Below are 23599 nucleotides of genomic sequence, written 5' to 3'. Positions count from 1 at the left end.
TAGGCTAATCAGTGCAATCTAGTTAATGCCAGAGGTGAAAATCTTCCTGGTGTTCCTACCCCTGAAATCTCCTTGCAAAGGCTTGTTGCAGAGACCCAAAAAGGGCTTCACTGGTGCCTCAGTGCAAGCTGCTGATACTGGGATAAAAGGCCCAGGCCCCAAGCCTGTAAGAACAACAGGTTTGCAACATACGACAGCCCTGCCAGAGGCTGGCTAGCTTTAAGGACAGCACAGAGGGGCTTGGGAAGCAGCCGGACAGCTACAGCAAAGCTGACACAGTTAGGAAAGAGGAGATACAGCAAGGCTTCAAGTTGCTGTATCTGCCACAGACATCCAATGGCAGACAGAAAGAGAATGAAAGTGAGCTTCACACACCCACCTCCTCAGGTCCACGAGTAGGAAGAAACTCCCTCAAAAGTGCAAAATTAACAGAATTAGATTAGCAAAACAGAGATGAGCTGCAAGCTGTTCTTTCACAGAAGGAAGGACCTTTAGCAGTCGATAAACTGGCAATTCCTAGCCTGAAACGGTTCCTTTTAATTAGGTCAGCCCTTCCCATGCAACATGCTGCACAAAATAGAGTATTTCAGAGCACATGGACACCCGCTTACCAGAGAAGAGCCAATACCGGAGGCAGAGCAGCAATCAGGAATCCTTCCATTCCTTAATACGTAAGTGAGATGAGTGCCAAGCACCCAACAGCTAGGCTCTCATCCTGCCCTGTTCTGCCCCCGCTCACCTGCCATGTTTCCACATACCTAGAGCTGTTTAGGAAGCAGCTCATTTGCCAGCATATGCTCTGTGCCTCAAATGCAAGTGTGAAGTAGGTACCGTACGAGCAGGCAGACTGCGGCAACCTGGAGTAAAGGGCAGCCCTTCCCACCTGTGCGTGGGAACAGTTGGCAGGGAGCCATGCTGACGGCCCTGCCTGGATCCCAGTCCACTATCTGCAGGCTGTTAGTGCTGTAGCAGCCCAAGCAACCAGCGCTGTGCGAGCACAACCATGTTGGAGCACAGTCACGTGCCAGCCAGAGTCCTGGCAAGCTGCTCTGGTGGCATCATCTTGCATAGATCCAGAAAACGTTCTTGTAAGCAGGTCCTGTCCTGCTGCAGTTGCCGTCCTGAGTCTTCCTGCTGTCGCATGGCAGATACAGCTCCGAGGGCAGGTGGGTGTAAGGAGCAAAACACACAGTGCACGTGCAGTCTCATCACTACCAAAGACCCAAAGCTAAGGAACAGCAGCTTCCCTGCCCCTCCCTCTGTTCACTGCACCCTCTCCAGACCAAAGATCCTCCTTCCCTTCAACAAGGGAGCTCTCTGTGACTGCTGATCAAGGGAGCTCCTCCATGGCTTAACTCTTCAGACTACAGTACTACAGCTTTTGTTTAATTGACTTAGCAAAAGCACATTCAACCAAAGATTATCCATCTGCTAATCCACGTTAGCAGTATGTGCACACACACTAAATCCCTGACACAGATACAGGGTTTTTCTGCAGTGTCATGGGATGCTTAGATTATTAGCAGCTTGCAAACGATGTCTTGTGTTTGCATCTAACAGTGCCCATTCAGAGGCAAGGAGTTTGAGTCGATACACACTATCTGCTGTACTCAGAGCTCTCAGTTTGTAGAACAAGATGCACCTTGTCCTACTCTGTAAATCATCTGTGCTGCATCTTCACGCACGTTTGCCCTCACCAGATTGATCTCACCACTGGGATAAGCTAGAAAGGCTGCCTAGTGAGAGTCTGCCTTTCAAATCTGCCTTTGTGCTGCTTCGCCTAATGAGAATCACCCAGGGACATATGGGCACCCAGGACATCTGGATGAAAAGCAGGACTCAAAGGATGGGTTACAAGGAGGCTGCTGTCACACCCCAGCTAAGAGAGGGGCTCGGCTCCTACCGGCTCACCTGGCTCGTGCAGCTCTTTCCTTTTGGACACCCCAGCTCCTTGCCCAGCAACTTCTCACATGCTGCTCATCTCTCGGCCAGCTTGCTTTCCCTTCTCATTCCCTGCTGAGCTCTCTGCCTACCAGCACATGGACTGGGCTGTTTATGCAAACTGCCTGGAGGGTGCCTGCTGGCATTTTACAAGCAACCACTTTTCCTCTACTGCTGCTGCAGTGGTTAAGTGTTTTGTTGCTATGGCCACACAACCAGAGGATTAGGAAGTCAAGTACAGTAGTTTCTTCATCTTAAGAGGCTAGGGTGCTAACCTGCAGCAGTATTGCAGAGATAAAGGTATTTTTGGCATCATGATTAGTCTTTGTGCTACAGCCTTTCCATCCCAGTCCTGGCATTGTTCAGGGAATGAGAGAAGTTAACTCTTCCTTCCATCACACACATTCTTTCTCCCCACAAAACAGGACTCTGCTTTTCCTTCAAGATGAAAAATGGTGGCTGAAGATACTCTGATAACCATTACCTGCATGAAGTTCGCTGGGCAAATTCAGACTGACACAGCCAAACTGAGTGAGATCTCTCTTTGGAGATAAACTGTACCATACTCAGGCCACATAGATGTAAGCCACGTCATCATTCAACGAGGCAATGCACTGTTCAAATCCTCAGCTAGCAAAGCTGCTATCCGTGTTATGTATCCTGAGGAGGCAGGCAGGGCAGAGACCAGAGTCTGGCTTATCTGGCAAGGGACTATGAGGCAAAGGAGCACAATGGTGCCAGAAGACTTGGTTTCAAAGAGGAGCTCAGTTCAGCTGTTGCCTTGACAATTCCACCCACACTCAGCAGGGTCTCCAGGCCCACTTCCTCTAGCCTGCATGGAGAGGAGTAGAGGAAACCCAGGTGACACCAGAGATGAAAGCATACAAATGTATATCATCTCCACCCAGCATGAGGCTAGCAGGTTAACCACCTGTGCATCAGCTGACTTTACCATTTTGGCCTCACAATGGATTCTTCTGTTCTCTTGGTTTCAGATCACGTAAGGAGGTTCCCTCTTATTCTCTGTTTCACCCTATGTACATTTTTGCCCTGCTCAGCCCTTCATGCTGCCTTGTTCACAAAAGTCAACAGGGACCACAGAAGGACTGATACACCTTTGCTGTGTTGAAAGGTTGTAAAAACTTTATGTCGCAACAGAAACTAGTGTAAAGGTCATAAAGGAATGCTTAGAGTGGAATCCAGAAAACATTTACCTCTTATAATGGGAATACTGCAACTTCTCCTCACTTATTCACTGTGAAAGTGAAAAGTCATCCTCAGAGACTGTGGCCTGGGAAGTAACAAGCTTCTCCACTGTGCTTGCCTGCTGCCTCAAGCCCTGGGGATGCCAGTTCTAAACACCTGACAGCAATGGGCACCGAACATCCAAAAGCTTATAAACTCCTCAACCAGACACAGCCAGAGGAAAGCTAATTACTGGCTTTACTAGATCTGAGCCCCAGGAACACAAACCCCAGGGACTGCGATCAGCCCCTTCCTGTGGTGCTGTTCTGCCTGCTCTGTTTCCCTCCTTCGCTCCCACAGAGCAGAGGCCAGCTGAAGCATTATAAACAGCTTCCAAAACACTGCTGCAAGCTCACTACCAGGCAGTTTACGCAGCCCAGTACTGAGCAGCCAGCTACGTCTTGGGAATGGCATGAGACTGCACGCAGCAAAAGTGGCACTGCTGTTATGAGCAACAGCAGACCGCAAGACAGGCTGCTTTCTCTCCAGTATTACGCTTTCTTCTTGGAAAACTTGTGTCATCTAAACATCCTATTGATCTCTTCCCCTGGGGAGAACAGTTAGCGTCATATATGATAACTGTCAGTGATTTTGCTCTGGAATCAAGAACCTTGGTACACAGTCGTATAAATTTTCAATGCTCTACTTGTTTGTCACTATTTTCCACGTGATGAGAATGTACTAAAATGTGGCTGCTGGCTATTATAAAGGGAATTCACTAGAAAAAGACTCTTCAGAAAACCTGCAGAGACAACACAAGCGTTTGATGCTGTTAACAGCAACCTCTTATCTAAGAGCCTCTTTATCCCCTGTCGGCCTAAATGCGTGGTGTTTGCTCCACAGGCTCTGTTGTTTCTTCCCTAGCTTAGCTCACCGCTCTACCTTGCCCTACTGCAGCAGCAGACTTCAGAAGGGTGCCAGATATCGTTTGTTATGGCATGAGATTAGGCCCAGAATCACAGAATCATGGGGGTTGGAAGGGATCTCTGGAGATCATCTATCCCAACCCCAACCCAGGTCCAGTCCCCATCTCCCAGCTGCACCAATGAACATGGCCTTCCAGGAGAAACCCTCAGGGCTGTCCCAGCACTCACAGCTTGCCTTCCTGCTCACAACCAGTATCCAGAGTTTTTCACCCTGCAGCGTCAGAAACAGTACTGAATGGAAAAGGGGCCTGGATAGGTGCAAAGTAAGGTCTGCTTGGCTTGAAATGTTTCCTCCCCCCAACACACAATCATTGCAAATCCCTGTAAATGCATTTGACAGAAAGAGTGCTATGAGAGCATGCAGAATGCAGAGAAGCCAGACCTTGTGGAATTGAGGCAGGTGTAAGGACAGGCAGAACAAACACCCAGTTGTTATTGGCACAGTTCCTCACTCCTTTAGATGGGCTGAGGCAGGACTTGGTGTTAGGTGGCAAGCATTTCCCACAAGATTAAGCTCACCAAGAACAGGCCTCCTGAAGCCTGTTTGTATATACAAACCCACCTGCTCCACGGTTCTCAGAACTGTACGGAGGCAGTCGAGCACTCTTTACCCAACTTTTGTTTTGCCGAGAAATGCTCTGCTTCATCCCATCTCACCTGGATCTGGGCACCTCCAGTGGGCTGCTTCCAATCCTCAGAAAGTTATCAGAATGGGTTGATGAGGAGGAGCTGGAGGATTTGACTTCAACCATCCCTGCAGAAGGCAGCCTGTCTTCAGACTGCTGCGCCCTGCTCCAGAGCACGGCCTGAGGTGACGATGCACTGCTCTTCCTCCTGCAGGACAAAAGACCTGGTTGAGAAAGCTGGCTTTCTCACATTTTTCAAGTAGGAATCCTTTCCACAACAGGCCAGATTTCAACCAGCAGCTACAAACTCATGTTTCCCCGAACCTGCCCTCCTCTCAAGGAGTCACAGGTTGCACAGTGATTGAGATACATTGAGCCCAACCCCTTTTAACCTGTTCTTTTATAGATCACCATCCGTGTGACCTGCAAATCAGAGACAGGAGAATACATCAGCCCACACACATACTGTGAGCGCTTTGTTTAGTCTAGCTATAAAAACACCTCAAACATGAGGCCTCCCAGCAGGGAAAGACCATTTCATTCTGTTCTAAACTCTACAAAGTGTACCAGCCAAGGAGCCCAGCCCAGGTGGGTGTTGTTGCCTACTGATGGGGGTTGCAGGGACACAACACCAGTGTTACTTTTCTCTCCAGATGCAGGTACATTTCAGTCTTCTCCCTGTTGGTGAGAACAGTCCACAGCTCTGGATTCTCTTCCAGCCAGCACATTCACACTTGTGCACCATGTGCTGTCTACTGCTGCATCGGACCTTAGCTCACATTACTGTCCAGCTACATGCTAAACAAACACGCATATTTGAAACTAATTCACATCACTGCTGCTTCACATTCAGGAGGTTCTCTTTTTTACATTAGTTTTTTTCCTGGAAAAGTCCCAAGAACGTTTCCCCTTTCAACAGCACAGTGAAATGGGCAAAGATATTGCTATGTACACAAGTAAATAGGAAAAAACTAAGGCAAATTAACACAAAGAGAAGATACAGTTCTTCCTGAAAAGGGCCCCTGAGCTTTCACTGAGATCAAGAACTGTCAGCAAGTGCAGCTAAAGACAGGCTCATCATACAGTGGGAAGCATGATATCCTCCCTTCACTTCTTGAAGTGTGTCCACCCTCAAACATCACACCACAGACTCTCTCAAGCATTATTCATCTCACGTTATCATAGCTGCCAACATCTCCAAGCACAGCCTGCAGTCAGGTTTGTAAAGCTAAGAAACAAATGCCTCTCTGTGCAAGCAGGCCTTGAGCCCACTTTTTTCAGGGCAGTACAAAGATGCACATCCCTCCTAGCTATGCGCAGCCCAACTCCCTACCAATGACAATGTTTGTTTAAGTTCTGCTTGCTCTCCAGACTACCCAGCCCCAACAGGCTGCAGCAAGACATCCATGCCTAGCTCCCTCACTAGCACTTGTGCACGGCTCACAGTGCATCATAAAATCAAGCCCTGATACATACAGGTAAGATGGGATGTCCTGCAGTGTGCTCTAGCCACTGTCACATCTTTTCAAGACCACACATATGCTTTGGGCTGCATGATCCAGTCCACGTGTCTAGTTTCTTACTCTGTAGACACGCAAATGGAAAACTCTTCTATACTTGCTGCAGAATTTTTCTGTGGATAGGTAGGCTCTTTGAGTTAAAGACTCTGTAATTAAAAATTGGCAAATATGGTTTGGAGGGGAGGAGGGCACCATTGCTGTCCTGTGATTCTGCAGGAAGATTTTCTCTTCCCTGCTTCAGCATTTTATAAATTGACTCACAAAGTGCTTTAGAAAGGCTGCTGCCACTAACATGGCTGTAGGCTCAGTCCCAGAGGATTTCCAGCTGCCTCAAGCACAACCTAGATTTAATTTAAAATAATTGCAATATAAAATAGCATCTTCATATGTGCTGAGGGAGAGGAGAGAAAAATTAAACTGAGAGGGGCAACTCTACAGGAAGGTTCTGAAATCCCCAAACAGCATGAGAAACTCCACAAGCACAACACCCGTGCCACAGCAGCCTCCAGACACTTTCCCCCATCCCTGCTTCCAGACAGCCACCAGCATACTCAGCAGACTCCTACAGGACCTCTATCAACAGGGAACACCCATCATTTCATAGCCTCTCCCAGAAGTATCCTGAAGAAGCAACCTGTTTCCATCTCACACGCTTTGCAGGTAGAGGGATTTAAGTTTTGAGGGGATTCTTGGCCACATAGTCCACCTACCACTAACTGCACCATCTCCTGTATAAACTCTTTTATCAACAGATTAAATTTCATTTTAGGGCAACGAAGCTTTCTGTCTCTCTGCTGATCCCTGGGGAGGCTGCTGCCAAATGTCATTTTTCTTATAGTTCAGAATGATCTTTTAGAAGTGATGAAATGCTTTCTGGACAACGTTGAACAGCAAAGCTATTGAAAATGAACAAAAGCTGCTGTACCTCACTGGGGTACACCCTGACATGGGTGTGGGGTGGTCTCCAAGTGGCAAAGCCTCTGATTACTGAATTCCTCTCCCCACTATAGGGTACCCATGCTACAGAGAGTAGATCTGGATGGTGAGGGACTTCAGAGCATTTTTCTACAGTGCTCAGTGCCTGATCTTTTTGTTCTGCATCCCACTGTGTGGTTATTTCCTCACCATGTTGCTTGGGCCTGTGCTCCCGCTGGCATCAGTTCCACTGCTTCATATGTGAAGCTCCCTGCTGCTCCAGGGGAGCTTTCCATCCCCAGGGAGAAGTCGCTGCTCAGACTCGTGGTGCTGCCTCGGTCTCTCTGCTCTAGGAAAAAGCAAACAGAACTACCTGAAAACCAGCCTGGTGTCACTTACTCTCCCCTCCCCTAAAGCAATACTTTTTCCCTTTGCCCTGAAGGCCTAATGCTAGCAAGGTCCAAGGGAAGCATACCCATTTGTAGTCACCCTGTTGCTGGCAACCCAAGCCCCCACATGATCAACCATTACCAGCACCACAGGGCACTGATGCTCAGCAGAAGCACTCACTGAGCATGCAGATCTCTTCCAAGGTGAAGCCAGGTGGCAAACTCTTCCTTCTGGAGAAGAAAAGACAGGGTTACCTCAGCCATTTTCCAGTTGCTGTGTGGAGGCTGGCCATGGCCATAGCCAATCTCTGCTGCACACAGCAGTGGGATATCAGCTGCACAGGGACAAAGGAGAGGGGCTGAGGCTGCTGTGCAACACTTCCTAACAGTCCCAGCCCACACACCCCGTGCTTTGACAGGCTGGCAACAGGCTGCAGGCAGCCACGTGCTAATTCAGAGCCAGCAGACTTCTGCAGGGCACAGCTCGTTTCTTCTTGTCTCTCCTGAACTAGGAAGAGGTTAATGCTTAGCAGCCTTTTAAAACCCAGCCACCCCACTCCCCCCAGCAGTGCCAGATGTGCTTGAGACAGCGTGCACATCTTTTGGTCCATCCGTGCTAAAGCAGCCACATAGTCATTAAGCAGAGAGCACATTTCAGCATGGGCAGTTTTTCAGAGCACAGCGTGGCATCTCACAAGCCTCGGCCCCATTTTGCAGCCTTCAGAGTGCTGAATAAATTAAGGAAAACTGGGCCAGGACACCAGGGCTTCCATCTCCCCAAAGGAACAGCATTAACGAGCTCCTTGCTCTGCAGCCCATGCAGCATCAAGCACAGGCTCCTTACCTCTGTGACTTCACACCAGAGAACTCCTCAGAGGTGATGTGCTTCAGAAAATTGAAGCAGAAAAAGAAAATCTAAGCAAAGAGAGAGAGAAGAGCAGTTCAGGAACGAGCCTAGGCTCCATGCAGCCTCTTATCTTGGTGAGGAGGTGCTGGCAGGAAGGAGATAGCAAGGAATCTGCAGCTACCAAACTGTCAAGGGCTGCCAACATTCCATCCTTGCCTTCTCGTACACCTGTGCAACTCCAGATACACATCCTAGAACGAGCACAAGCAACTTCATGCATCTGTGATAGCACATATGCCATGTGCAGCACCCAGGCAGGAGGGCAGGCATTCAGGATTAACACACAAGACTACAAACTTCTAGGAGTCTTAAGACTCCCTTCTTGTTGCTGAGCAAGTCCTGGCACCCCTTCACCAGGGGCCTAAACACTGATAGCTGTAGTGTGGAACCAGGAGGACTGACACCAACCAGCGGTCCCAAAGATGCATTCTCACAGCTTATGCATCAAGAAGTACAGGCAATGCTCTGACCTCGCACCTCCAGCATCTCAAAAGTCCTTTTGGAGCCCATCCAAACTAGTGATGTTAGCAGGAAGCAAGCAACGAACACTGCTACCTTAAACAAGTACCCTCAGAACAGAAAGTTCAGGTACTGTCCCAGATGAGACACTCACCTCTTCTCCCTTATTGAGTCGATCAGCTAACATGTGCCTGGAAGGAGAACAAAGAAGAGAGGTCACTCACACACCCGGAAACCAGGATCAGCAGATCAGCAGAGGAGCACAAGTTTGCTTGTGGATGTAATCCTTAGTGTGCCTACCCAAAGAGAAACCAGTCATAGGCCACTGTCAGGTAGAGAATCTCAGATGGCTCCAGGGACACATGGATCAGTCCATCCTGCGAACCAAATGAGAGACAGTCGTCAAGCAGCAATCCTGGAGTCTGGGACTTGAGTCTGTGTGATCTACAGAAAACTCTTGTGGCAAAACAAGAAGCCCAGCCTGCTCTCCTCTTCCTGCAGAATGAGTCAGACACCCTCCTGGTTACTGCACACAGGGTTCCAAACCCTGACAATCTTGGCAGTCTTCAGGGCAGAAAATCCCCTGAGCAAAACTGCAAATACCTTGTTCTACCTGCCTGTGATACTGAGTCTGATAGCAGGACAGTGTGTGGGACTCCACATCAAAGCCAGTCCACGCACTCTCTGAAGCCAAGATAACTAAAAGGAACCTTAACTGCTCCCACCAGCTTTTTCTGTGTGACACTGTCACTCACTCTCCAAATAATCAGGCCTACAAGATCAGCTGGGTACTCACAGCCCATAAGGAGAGGCGCAATAAGGAGATGAAGAGAGGAGTTCGATCCCAGCCGGATATACAGTGCACCAGGAGCCCGCTGTCATCTGGTTCAGGTGGGAGCAGAAAGGAGAGGGAAACAAATGGATGTTATAACAAGAGTAATTACTTTTCTTTATGGCAAATCTGTAGTGACAAGCTACTCTCTGTTCCCACAACCTGAGCTCAAAAACAGAGCTAAGCCACCAACTCAGAACATTTTGTCTTGAACAGGGCAGCCAACAAGCTGCACAGAGACTCCTGGGTTGTCAGCAACCCTGGCTGATGGATTATCCTGTTTCTGACAGCTGCTCAGGACATGAACTAGGTATGAACATCATTTTGCTGCCCAGAGTATATACTCACCCAGTTACAATCCACTATCACAATCTATCCCTATATCAAAGATACGGCTCCAACTGAACACTTTCTCTCAGTCTCATCAGCCTTTTTTACTGATAGAAACTGAGCACAGGCAAACATGGGGCACCACTCCACTGCTCTCCAGAGAGAAAGTCCCAGCAGTGTGTCCCAATCTGCAGGAGAATCTGCATTGAGCTAGGCAGGCAGAACCAGCCATGGCTCTATCTGACCAAAGTGCTGACTTTATAAAGTCACTATATGTCCACAGGGAATGGGATATCAACTTATGGCAATACATCCCCTTCAAAAGGCTGGGGTGACTGCAGTGACAGATGAAAGGAACTCCAAAACAGCTGCCTCATGAGACTTCAGACTGGGGAGATAAAACACAGGTGGTCCAAAAAATAACAAATGAGAAGCAACAAGGAAAGGAGCAGCCATTTTTCTATTCAGCTTTAAACCAGTAAAAACTTTAGTTTTGAGACATCCCTCCTGCTCTGCGGAATCTTCAAGACATCAGCAAATATCTCTTTAAGAAGGAAGCTGGAGTGCTGAGATGTGAGGACCATCACCCTCTTTTGAAGAGAGAGAAGTGAAGCTTTCCATGAAAGGACTCTTTGGTATTGGGAACTGACCCACAGCTGCACTATCAGCTGATTTTCTGGAGAAAGCAACTGCTCCAGCTGGACTGCTGGGAGAAAGGAGTTTGCCTTACCATCGCTATTGATGATAGAGATCAGCAGCTTCAGGTAGTTCTGCGTCTGTTGTACGAGGTCCCAGCTCTGTGCAGGAAAAGAAATGTTGAAGATAAGCAGGAAGTTGTTCTGTGGTTCAGAGCTTGCCATACTCTTTGTTTGTCTACCAGAGAAATAATTCTATTTGCTGGAGTGACAAGCTTCCCCTTGGTCCTCTAACCACTCCCACCCAACCTCTGTAAAAGGCCCTCTGGTCTGGAAGGAACATAAATAATAAAAAAAATTAAAAGCTATCATTACTATCTGTGTGGCTGGCACACAGCCTGTTTGCCTGCAGCCACAAAGCTCCAAGCAGACCGTGCTCAGAGACTGAAGCGAGCCGGTAAACACGGAGTGCTGACCCAGTTCTGCCCCCATACGTGTGCACTTTACAGAATGCTTTGGCAGCCACGTTACAGCTGTGTGTGCAATGCAGGGAGAAAGGCAGGGTGAGCAGAACAAGGTCAGCAGCCCAGCCCCACAACCTGAGCGCTTCATCCCGAATTCTCTGACTGACTGCTGCAGGCTGCTCCAGGCAGGCACTGTGCTTCTGCAGTAACATCCAAGTGGCAGCAACATCACAGAGGGGCTCTGAACTCAAAGACCTCCAGCACTACAAGAAAAAAAGGTGGAGCACATGAGAAGATGCTCAAGCATGCCGCCCACAAGCTCTGTGCTGTGAGAAGATGCAGGGAATTTTAGCAGTCTGATCAAAGCCAGAACTCAATCAAAGGAAATGGGATGGCATGAGCAAGAAAAAGACAAGGAGAGGGACAAATGTTTCACTAGGACAGTGTTACTGGGGTAAGGGGTGTTGACCCCCAGCAACAGAACACCTTGCTGTGTGCACACGTTGTGCAACTGCACTTGTAACTTCTGCTAGGAAGAACGTACTACCCTGCTCTAAATCCTATGCAACAAAAACAGCAGGGAAATGGGACACACACAAAACCCAGGGCAGAAAACACATCCTTCTAAGGTCTCATCTGCTCAATTGGACCCAACCTTGTGCTTATGCCAGAAGGAATCATTCCTTCATCTCTTTTATCCCTCTACACTGCAAGCCAGAAACTTTCCCTTCATCTATCCCATACACAACCTGAAGCTTGTGCTCAGCAGCAGCACTGCCCAACAAACACCTAGTCTGGGGATAGCAGTTCATCACACCTTGAGCACCCTGTTCTGACAGAAATCTTCACAAATAACATTCAAGTCTGCTCTTCCTCATTTGTATGTCTGATTTCAGACTTCAGATTTTGCATCCTGTACAGCTTTTCTTCCCTAGATTAAGGGTGCTCTAGAATGTCTATTTTCTTCCTGTAAACGTACTTATACATTAATCAAGTCAACTCCCCATCACCCTTGTGATTAGCTGAACAGACCAAGAACTTTAGCCTTAAGTGAAGCACCTCCAATCCTCATATCATTTCATTTCTGCATCTATTTCTTACGCCCTCTTCAATTATTAATATGCTTTTTAAAATACTGGCTGCTTAGGATTTTATTGAGCAACCTTCTAGTCATAAACAAGCTGAGGTCCCATTAGTTCTGCTTCAACACTGCAAGCTACTTCTCTGTGATTCTGCTTATGCTGGCACTCATGTATTATTTTCATGCTGACAGACAAACACTGCCCCAGCACTTGGAGTTCTGCTGGTCCTGTGGTGCTTCCAGCTGCAGAGCACACACACCAGCCTGCAGAGCACACACACCAGCCTGCAGAGCACACACACCAGCACACGGCCTGTTGTCTCAAAACCTGGGGGACTGCAGGCCCACTGCTGTGTGAAATGGCACGCACTGATGGAAATAAGGTGATGTTCCCTTGTGAGAACCAGGACAAACAAAAGAGTTAGTTGCCAGCAGTGATGCTGTGGCAACAATGAGTGATGGAGACACACTATGCTCAGTTACGATTCTCTCCTTCGCTGTAACAGGATAAACACACAGCATATTCACTACAAAGGTGCCTAGTTATGTGGCTACTATTCACATAAGGAAAGTCGACCTTTCTTCAGTCTCTCCATAGCCAAGAAAGTCTGCCTATTGCAGGCACGTGCTAAGATTACTAACAAGCAATACTGCTTTTAATTTCCTGGCACATTCCTTGCCTTATCTCCCTAATGGACTGCTAGCTTACACAAGCTACAGAAACAGATTTGATGTTAGCGTTAGCTGCCTTGCTGCGGAGCTTTTGGGGAGAGGATTTCCACTGCTATTCTGAACAATCAAGTCTGCAGCCTCACTCCCACTGGGATGATATGGAGTAAACCAGATTACTGAGACTGCAACAAGACAGACTTCAGATCTTTAATGATCTTCCTGATTAAATCTCTGACCTCCTACAGAGATGCCTACTTTCCTCACCTGGTACTCACTCCAATCAATACTGAGAGATTGGGTCACCGATGCTGGGATACTTAATGGAGCATCCACATAATCCTAGAACAAACAAACAATTAGAGAGAAGAAAAAAACCAACACAACAGGATTTGAAGGCACTAAGTTTCAGGGGAAAAAAAAAAGAACAACCAAGGCTTAAGAGCTCAGTAAAGCCCACAGCTCTCCATTTTGTACCTGTTTCCAGTTAAATATGAGACCTTCAGCTGTATAATCCCGGTCTTTGTACTCCTTAAAAAATTCACAGCCTGCAAGACAAGAGATAACAAACAACTGTTCAGCTAACTGATATCTAACAACTGGAGGGCCCTGTGGGACTGGATGTGCTGGCAGCCCTGGGCTCCAGAGCACCGAACCAATCAAAAGTGTTGCCTGTGGGGAGTGAAGAGCAGTAATCAGTACAGTGTGCAGCATGGCCTCCCAGCAGCAACAGCTCGGAGCACTCAGCAGTAAGCACACTCACACAGCAAAGAGCAAACTCCAAAGGCACAGCAAATGTGGAGTCTGAGGGACTGATTTACTGTTTCTCAAACAACAGGTTTCATCCAGGACCCACGCTTCCCAGGGCCACTGACTCTTGCACAGATCTGAGGCATCAGCCTGGCACCCCAAGTGAGAAGGAATCAGCAAAAGATGTACTGGCAGGGCCTGGGGAAATCCAAGTTTCAGACAGCATCTGCTGCAGGTAATAAGGAAGGGCTCTGTCAGAGGCAGCTGTGGCTTCCGTCATATTTAAGCCTCCCCTTTCAAACACCAGAATTGCTGTATATGAAGGAACCACAGCTACACAACCACTTCCAAGCCCTCCCCTCCTCAAATTTCTGCCCTCTGGCTCCTGTTTTTCTCAAACAACTATTTGAAGTCTCTGCTGCAAACTGCAGTCATTTAGTCACAGCTGAGCAACACTATTAGCACTGCGGATGCCTGCAGGCTACACAAAACTCCTCTCCTGAGATACTGTATGTGCCACATAAGCTTCAGAGTTCCCATATCACCAAGACAGCCCTGTGCCAGGCGCTGCATAACAAGCAACAATTCCTAGTCTGCAAGTCACAAGTAACTTCAGCGGTGAAAAACAGGTATGTGGAAAGACAAGACTAGTTTTAGAGACCACACAGCCAGTCAAACTGTCAGTTGAGATTTATCTCCAATAAAACACAGGCTTAAAGCAAAGAATGGGGGATTATAGCAGTAAGCGTTGGCACCCGCAAGTGCCAACTTCCAGTCAGATGGAAAGGAGGGCTTTTGCACTGGAGAGCACATAAGCTTCCACAGATACCCTGTTTTAACCTAAATCTTTCACCCTAACTTACGTTTGCACACTTGTTCATTCATCTATGATAAGAGAATCTCACAAAATAAACTCTTCCAATGCAAATCTGCAAACATTAGTAAGAACATACTACCCCGTGATACCACTGCATTTTGCCAGGCACCAGAGGGGTTGCTGATCTGTAGATGTGTGTGACTCAGATTTAACAGAATGACACTATTCTCCCCTGGAACAGCACTGCTAAAATCAGGCAGCACCAGCAGGGAATTTCCAGTTCAATAAGGTTTATCTCCAGTGCAGCACTGAAGAGGCACGAAGGGACAGTGGCTGTCCCAGAAGAGTACACTAAGCAGATCCCCACACAGTAAAAATTCTACAGCTTATTTTTATAGAATTACTGCCTCCTCATTCCTTACAAATTCAAAGAATCAGTGCTTACTGCCTCTCCCGTGATCTGCATTTAGCAAGACAAATGGCAGTGATACATACCTACAGCATGTGCTACAGAAATCAGAAATACTCACTTCTGTACACCTCTGCCATAGGTAAGGAAACTTCAACAGAAATCTTAAGGCAGCTTCTCTGAGTTGTCACTAATTTCTACATTAAAAAGATACATCTTTTTCCATGTATCCCACCTCCTGGGTGTTGAAGAGCAACAACAAGTCATATAGAAAAGATCTGGATTTGGATCATGCATAACCACTTTCCTTTTTTTGCCCCCCCTTCTCCTTCTTTGTGCGTGAGGAAGAAAAATTCTACCTCACAGACAGACTTCAAACACAGCAACCTCATATCCAATCACATTACTGAGCCTGAGAGCAGCAGCCAGCCAGTAATATTCAGCTCATCTTTAAGAGTGCAGCAAGTGACCCAGCAGTGATTGCTAGGCACAGGGACTGATCTAGCCAGGGAGATGGACTGGAGTGGTTCGCATCCCAATCATACACTACAGGCTCAGGTTAACAGCTCTGCCTAGTATAGTGAATATATTACAGAGGCTCTCTGGAAGCACTAAAACTAGGAAAAATTCCTAAGAATTGTTGTTCTTATATATAGCTTGCTTTGTGCCATGTTTTGCATCAAGTAGTAGGTTGGAGTCAAAGGCCACCTTATCCTCAGCTCTACCACTCAGACTTTTTCTCTGTGCTTGAATTCATTAGAAACACTAAGAAATTCTTTTGCCACCCCAGAGTGCCTGATGCAGACTCACACTTCCACATCATCCAGATTCAACGTACCATTCTGTTTAAAAGAGATCCTCTCCAGAGTGAACAAAGGAAACATTAAGCAAGCCACAGTCATCCCACCACACACACAAGTAGTTCCCAGTCCCCAGAAGCAGATTGTCACCTGTCCCTTGGGAGTCCCTCTGGACATCAGTCCTGTACCTGGATATGGGATGGAGAGAAGCGTGAAATCAGCGTAACGTTGAGCTTTGTCCACCTTCTCAGAAGACGTCACACTGCACAGGACGAGAGGAAAACAGCAGACATTTGTACTGTATTTTCCAAGGAGATGCAGCATCCAGAAGGTACCTGTTGCTCTACCCCACATAACGACTCAACTCAGGAGTTGTCAGGGGCAAAACTTATGCAACACATTCAGATCATCAGGTGTAGCCCCAAAACATTACAACCTTCTTTCAAGGGAAACACCAGGAGAAACATCTCTACCTACTCTTATACACAAGCAGAGCTCTCCTTTAACTCTCTCCTTTCTGGGAAAGGGTAGTAAAATCAGCTCAAGCTCTACAGAGAAAGCCTATTCAGACTGCAGAGGATGGGTGAAAGTAGTTATTTTGCTCACTGATACAGCCTTCTCTGGAATAAAACCTTGGGCTTCTCTCTACAGCACTGACCAACAGATCCTTCTGCACTGCCCTTCTGGTAACTGCTCCTAGGGTGCCGAGTGTGTGCCCTGTAACAGTTCCCCAGTAAGGGCTGCTAGCTGCAACTCAAAGCCTGTAGAAAAACAAATGAATCCAGACTCACTTCAAGCCAAACTTCACCTTCTTGTTTTCCACCATCAGATCACAGATATATCGGACAGAGAGGTACCGAAGCAGCTTGATGTCATGTCCTCTGACCTTGTCAAACAGCTGGGAGTCTGCATTTCTGTGAACAGAACAAGGCAAAGTGAGATCAGCAAGGAAGACTGACCACTGCCTGCAAGATACTGCCACGGTTCTTCCCTGAACTGCTTCTAGTCAAAAAGGCCCACAGGAAAAGCCTTGTCTCCACGGGTAAGAGTCAGATTCTGCACTGAGCTGATACTGCAGAGTTAGTGCTTAGGGTCTCCTTCCTCGTATCCTGCTTTGTTCTGCAACAAGCAAGTAAGATGGAGAATATTTTCTCCACCTTGGAGATCTAATTTTTATTATGAAGTAAAAAATGTCTGTGTAATTCAAGCTTCTTTTAAATGGTCCTATATCTTTCTGTCTCTGACTCTTCCTCTGGCAGTAGATTAGCAAGCACCAGTTATATGGATTCAGCCAGCCACCAGCATTTAAGATTTTTTCAAAAGCAAGGAATGAACTCATGTCAGTGATGCATACAAACCTCAGTGCAGAATCTTCCTCTGAAATGTCCTCTGCATCTGCCCAAGCATCGTCAGAACCCCCTGCAAGGAAGGCATTAAGAAATGAGACTTGTGTAAACCAACACAATCTCCAATTCTACAGGCATACGATGTCTGAAAACATTATGGATTGGCACTATTTCTCCGTGTTTCTCTCAACAATTCTCCCCATTTCTCCCTCCTGAAGGACATATTCTCTAATGTAGCCCATCCTTCCATTATCCTTGCAAAAGACCGAAGCAGGTCAAACCCACGACTGACAGTTAGAAGGACACCCCTGATGGTGCTACAGAGATCTCTGCCAAACCAAGCTCCAGAGCCTATACTACAGACACTCTCCTGAGGAGTCCTCCATAGCACCCAGTAGAGGATTTGATTCCCAATGACTATCTAGCAATAGCAAAGTCTTATTTATTCCCACCCTCAGCGCCTGGGAATCAGCACTCAGGAATCAGTGCCCTGAATGCTTTGGGTTGCTTTACTTGCCTACTATGCTACTGTTCCTGTAATTCGCTTTTCAGCTTCAAGTTCTTCAGCTACTTCCTCTTGCACTATGAGTACAGCCCTCTGCCCTGTGGTGTTTGGAAACAGATACCAGATTTCGGAGCTTGCCCAATCGGTTCAAGCCTGCCACAAGCAGGTCTGTGACAGAGTTCTGCACCTGTTCTCCCAACCAGATTGGTCTCATGCCCCGTTTCCCAGCACTGAGAAGCCTAATCAGGCAGCCAGTGACACACGGCTCCTCACTCACCTGAGAAGATGTAGTTGTAACCGGTGCGCCCGTAGAGCTCTCCCCAGCCAGCCAGTGTTGCTGATCTGCAAATATGCTGGAGGAAGATTTCATTGTTAACCACGTGCACTCCAAGAGTTTCCCCCACACCCAGCCTCTGGCCCATGTGCTGTCAGGTTCCACAGACATGGCTGGTACCCACAGATCTGCCTCTCAGCAGTCTCCCCCGCAGCCCTGATCCAGATCAAACTCCCCAGACACATAAGACTCTCAATTGTCTTTATCTGTAGCTTGCTTTTCTGCTACTTTTTCCGTCTCCACTTTTCAGTGTGCTAATACAGACAACTCCTGCTAAAATCAGCAACACCCATGCTCTGTTAACGCTCCTTGAACTTTACCTTCCACACTCCTGTTGATAAGACAGGTCCCACTACCACCCCTGGCAGTTCGCTCCTGCTGGAAAAGGTCAGCAGGTTCAGCCCACGATGGCTTCAGCAAAGCCAGATTAATTTGTCACAGGTATGGTTTTGCTGTTCATACAGAGTTTCTAAACTTAACTGAGAAAATTGAATTAAACTACTTAAATTCTAAACGAGACTACTCCTACAGGGCTTCAGAACAGTTTAAATAATCCACATAAAAACAAATCTGATTTCACTTCCTTACAGATCCCCTTGCAGGCAAGCCCACACATTCATAAGACCGTTTATGCAATCTTGCCTCCCCAGGGAACATTAAAGGGGAACTTCTCTTCAGGGATAAAAGTTATTCAAAGGGAGCTCACTGCTGGAAAGAGGAAGGGGCAGGAAGTGACAACAGCTGTCCTTCCCCTCTCAAAGGCCAAATAACTTTGGTCCTTCAGAAGGAACACATATATAGAAAAAACATTAGATCCTTGGTGCAGCGTTCGTGACAGGGTGGAGTATGACAGCCTCAAGTCCCCACATATGATTTATGCAGCCTAGACAGCAAATATTACTTACCACTCCAGGCTGCCTGCCTGTAGCTAAGATTAGATTTTTACAGCATTAGGAAAGGTGACAAGTGACTGAAGATGTGGCTGCACAGTTCAAATGGCACAGAGAAAGGTCATTTTCTAAGTTAAGACAGGTAGCCCACGAAGCTTTACCTTTCCCTTGTACAGAATGACCGGGCAGACAAATCGTCCTCTACACCTCGCCATCTTACTTCGGTTGATGAGGTCCTGCAATTTGCCAACCTGCACGGTGCTCTCAAACCTATCAGACAGAGATGCAGTTCAGTACACAGAGCTCCTTCTCATTTATCCTTCAGTGAAGCAGCTGCAGACCCCCTGGGTGGTGATCCCCATCCCTTTGGCTTAAAAGGCAGCTCTGAACTTAGCGAGCAAGAGGTTGTTTCTCTAAGAACGGTTTGCCCTGCTAGGCAACGCGACTGAATTTTGCAAGCAAAGATAAATAAAACGGAGAATCAAAGTTTGAACGCTCAATGACCTGCAGCAGTTGTAGTCACCTGAGCACGTGCACTGCTGGGTGATTAGACAACGGGCTGTGCATCGGCCAGCAGGTTGCGTAGGGCAGTTAGATTAATGTCAGCTGCAACTGAACCACTAAATTCTATTTGTTTTTTTTCTGGTTAAAGTAAAACAGAAACGTGTTCTGAGTTGGAGACATATTTTGGAAGCAAGTTTAAATTGTGATAATTTTTCCAAGTATCGGTCTAAATTTGATAGGAATTCAAGCTGCCCTTTGAATGACGCAGACCTTCCAGAGGTGAGGTCAATGCAGGGGAACTGGAGTTTCCGCAAGGAATTGGAGAAGCATCCAGACTGACATTACAGAAACCAGATGAAGTCCAGTGACACAGAACTGCATGATCATGCACTCGGAGAAGAGGAGAGGAACAAGAATTTCCAGTTAGCCCTGTCCAGCAGCAGAGCTCAGCAGATGAACTGGCTGACCTGTGGATGCCTTTAAGTTATCAATATAGCAAGTCTTACCAAAGGGACAACAACAACCGTGGGAAACCCTCCATGGGATGGAGAAGTATCAGCACTGCTGTGCAGAGCAGATGTTGGGTGAGATGAGCATCTGATTCCAGCCATCTGCAGCCACGAGGTGCACATGTGTGCAGCGAGGCACAGCAAACTCACAGGGATGGCCAGGGACAGCGTTGCAACAAAACTGAGTGACTGAGCAAATGCAGATTAAGAGAGGGCACAACAATATGTGCATTTGGGTGAGTAAAAGAACTTAGCAACCGAGAAGGAAAAAACCAAAAGGTGACTAATAAAAATAAAAAAGAAGTTAATACCATACTCGAGAAATTAAAGTTTCTAGGCTTTGGAATCAGCATGAGTGTAAAGCAATTTACCTGCAGCAGGCATTCAGGCAAGGATTAGAAAAAATAAATTACTATTAACGTGGAAATCAATCCATTTATAGGAGACAACACAAAGTACTGCTGGGGGAGGCAAGGAGGCAGCAAGCAAAACCTTCCAGTCCTACAGTTTTATAAGAACTTAATTCCCAGAATTCACAGTGGAAGCAGAGGGTTTCTCACGTGTTTCCCTACATATAAGGGCTTCTTCCAGCTCCGACAAGCGTTAACATTTACTGGAACGTAAAGAGTATGAAGCCAAGCCAACCTTTAAACAGCACAGACGGGAGAGTGCCAAATGCCAGCGCAGCACACTGCACCCAGAGTACGTGTGCTTGTGTGCAGGCAACACGAGCACGTGCCCAATTAGCACAGCCCCAACTGCTCGCTGCTGGCACGGCACTGCAGGCAGCCAGGAGCTGCTCCCCTCCCTGCACGCCCTCCTCAGAGAGCACGGAGTAACACACAACAACAACAGGCAGCTCGAGGTGGCTTCACGTGGCTTCACGTGGCTTCATGCACAGTCCCTATCTTTTTTGAACCTTTAAGAGGTTCTGATGTACAGATCTGCGTTTTGGGGTTGTTTTTAAGTGAGCGAACACAACTAAAAGGCACCTTGCATTCTGCTCCAGCTGTCTTTGTTTCCTTGGTAAAAGGAAATACAGAGGGAAAACAGAACGTTATTACAGTGTTAACAGCTCTATAGCACGGCTTCTAAATCTAAAAAGATGGGATTCAGCAAAAATCCAATGCTTGGAGCTCAGACAGGCCAAGAGCCTTCAGCTCTGCACACTAACTGCATCTTCCCATTTACTGGAGAGAGTAATTTTACTGGAGAGGCAGAACAGCAGCAAGGAACTGCCAGCAGGACAGGGACACAGGGTCAGCAGTGGGGAAGGATCTGCCCTGATGAACAGCTGCAATGCTCTTACAGGGACAAGGGGCAAACAGTTGCACAGGCAGGAGTAACACCTACTTCGGAAATCAGAGCTGACTTCAACAGCCATGTGAAGGAACATCATCATGGCTTTCCAGGACCAAGTGAAGGAAAGGGTGAAAGGAATGCAGTGAATCTTAACTCATAACTCCTGGGATTTTCAGGTATTGCTTTCTCAGAAGTTGGTTTCCTAGAGGATATTAGTGGGCAACCTTGTCTCTGTGTTACCTCTGTGTTAATTCTCACCCTCCAAATCAGACCTCCAAGCCTGAGTTTCTTTTTTAAATGCAAAGGAAGCATTTTCTAGGAGTGAGCACCTGTTTTGGTAACAGTATATCTATACAAGTCCAAAGCAGAGCTGTTTCTCAATGGCTAGCAACAGTAGCATTGGAACTTAAGTGTTTCATCACAGTGTTAGAACTATTGTATGCAGTGCAGACATGCACACGAACTGGCAGGGAAGCCAAAGACGCAGCCTGTGTCTGACCTCTGGAAGTTGTCGTGTAAGCACAGGCACAAAGAACAGGACAGGAAACAAAAAATTGAGCACATCTCAATGTTTTCCAAGCCTTTGCAGCGCCTGCCCACTCCTGCTGGGGGGGCACTAGAGGTCCCTGAGCACAGAGCAGGTGCTCCTGGCTGTCACACACCCTCTGCTACTTCCTGCAGCCGACTGAGCAGCACCACAAAGGGCATTCCACTATGGTGGTTGGTAGCAAAAAACACAAGCCGTATTCCTCCCACGCTTTCACTGCCTCCTCCACCAGCCCAGACCAGCCCGGATCTCAGCTTGGTTAGCCAAGCAAGACCCTTTCATCCCCCAGCTGCCTGAACAGGATCAGAAACTGGTCTGGGTTTAAAACAGCCCTTTTCTGCTAGTTCCCCACATGGCTTCAGAAACAGCTGCACCAGCACAACTCACGGGGCAGCAGAGTTTGCACAGCCTAGAATTGCTTCCAAAAAATGTGGCATTCTCAGAGGTGTGAAGTGTCTTGCACACTTCAAGGAGATCTTACCAGCTGAACAAGAACATTACAAAGGTGAAAGGCAGCCCCAGACACTAGGTCCTAGAGGGATTGTTCCATTCACTGGAAGAGGTTTCTTGCGTTCTGTAACACAAGAAGTGCAACATTCTCTATATTGTTAACATTTGTTCAGTATTGCATCACTGTTTTGTAGAATATAATGGTGCAACTAAAAACTGTATTCATGGAAAAGTTATTTAGAAGCTTTTACAGAGGTTATTGCCCAGAAACCAGAAGGGAAGGCATGATGATGGACAATCTATTCCCCTGATCTCTTGAAAGAATAAATCTAGGCCTGAAAGCAATCAGTATTTTAAGGGATAGTGGCCACTCATGACTTGCAAAGGCACAGAAGAAAATAGGAAAACACTCTCGTTTTGAAAAACTGACAGAAAAATTAAATATCCTTCATTGTCAAGGACAGAAAAAAACAGAAGCAGCTGCTTTCTCTCCCCTAAAGATGCTACTAGTTATATCTATAGCTTCAGATTTCAGTTTTCCTCTTCTCTGCACCCTACATCAAGGGGCTTAATCTTTCCAATCTGGTCCAACCTTTCAACAGAAACTCCCAGTTGACATCAGCAGTGGCTGTTCCAAGCCCCCCTCCAGCACCTACTGGTTTTGTTCAGCAGCCAACACAGCGCAAAGCATGTCACTACCACTGCCCTTCTGAACACATCTTGTCCTGATCAGAGTTAAGGCTGCAAAACTGTGTTACGTTCTGCGGGAAGAGATTAAAATATAAAACAAGAGGCTGTTGTTACAGCCACAGGGAGCAGATATTACTCAGCCTGGAGTGGAAGCACTTCTGAGCTTGCGGGTCAAAGTCCAGAAACACGCCAGCTAACTCGGACTGCGCTAAGCTGGGAGCATCTCCCATCGGGTTACTGAACAAGAATGCCCTCAGATCCGTGCTGTGGGCACCCACCTGCTGAGACTGCCTCGCTCCGCCCCGCCCCTACGGGGTTCTCACCCGAGGTGCTTTTCAGACTACGATTCCTCTAACTTCAGCCCTCCAAGAAGACGCAGCAAGCACCCCGCAGCCGCGCTGCTGAGCGAGAGCTCTTCACACCTCTGGGAAAATGGAAACGCCACCACCACCGGGAGCGAGCGGAGCGCTCAGAGCCGCAGGGCTAAGGCTCCCCGAGGGAGGCAGAGAGCACGGAGAGCGGCGAGGCACACGAAGCGACTGACGGGGCGGCTATAATTAGCCGCAGCCCCGAAGAGCCCGGGAGGCGGCCCCGGGAGCTCCTCGGGGCACGGAGCGAAGCGGGGCAGAGGTCGGGGCCTTACGGGTCGCGGCCGGCGGCGTTGTCGCGCTCCAGCAGGACGATGTGCCGCGGGTAGGGCGCGCAGACCTCGCCGTGGGCGTTGGAGATCACGCTGTAGCGGTAGTCGCGGCCGAAGAGCTCCAAGCAGCGTCGCTCGATCCGCTCCACCTGCGCGCAGCCACCGCT

At 47.7% G+C, this 23599-nt stretch overlaps 1 protein-coding gene across 1 annotated transcript in view; it reads right to left on the bottom strand.

Moving 5' to 3' along the window:
• MTMR14 (myotubularin related protein 14) overlaps positions 1-23599 on the bottom strand; it is a gene marked incomplete at its 5' end in the record, with an annotated part of 29593 nt that extends 5994 nt beyond the window's left edge. Inside the window, 16 exons of the mRNA XM_010718651.1 lie at positions 4770-4946; positions 7384-7522; positions 7744-7793; positions 8407-8477; positions 9083-9119; positions 9229-9305; positions 9725-9810; positions 10821-10887; positions 13207-13281; positions 13417-13487; positions 15904-15977; positions 16507-16629; positions 17074-17134; positions 17844-17919; positions 18952-19060; positions 23436-23599. Of these exons, the coding sequence (XP_010716953.1) occupies positions 4770-4946; positions 7384-7522; positions 7744-7793; positions 8407-8477; positions 9083-9119; positions 9229-9305; positions 9725-9810; positions 10821-10887; positions 13207-13281; positions 13417-13487; positions 15904-15977; positions 16507-16629; positions 17074-17134; positions 17844-17919; positions 18952-19060; positions 23436-23599 (1457 nt within the window). The remainder of the gene's footprint in view (positions 1-4769; positions 4947-7383; positions 7523-7743; positions 7794-8406; positions 8478-9082; positions 9120-9228; positions 9306-9724; positions 9811-10820; positions 10888-13206; positions 13282-13416; positions 13488-15903; positions 15978-16506; positions 16630-17073; positions 17135-17843; positions 17920-18951; positions 19061-23435) is intronic.

This window comes from Meleagris gallopavo, chromosome 14 (genome assembly GCF_000146605.3).
Source record: "Meleagris gallopavo isolate NT-WF06-2002-E0010 breed Aviagen turkey brand Nicholas breeding stock chromosome 14, Turkey_5.1, whole genome shotgun sequence".
NCBI lineage: Eukaryota > Metazoa > Chordata > Aves > Galliformes > Phasianidae > Meleagris > Meleagris gallopavo.
This window is presented reverse-complemented; position numbering and strand designations above follow the sequence as displayed.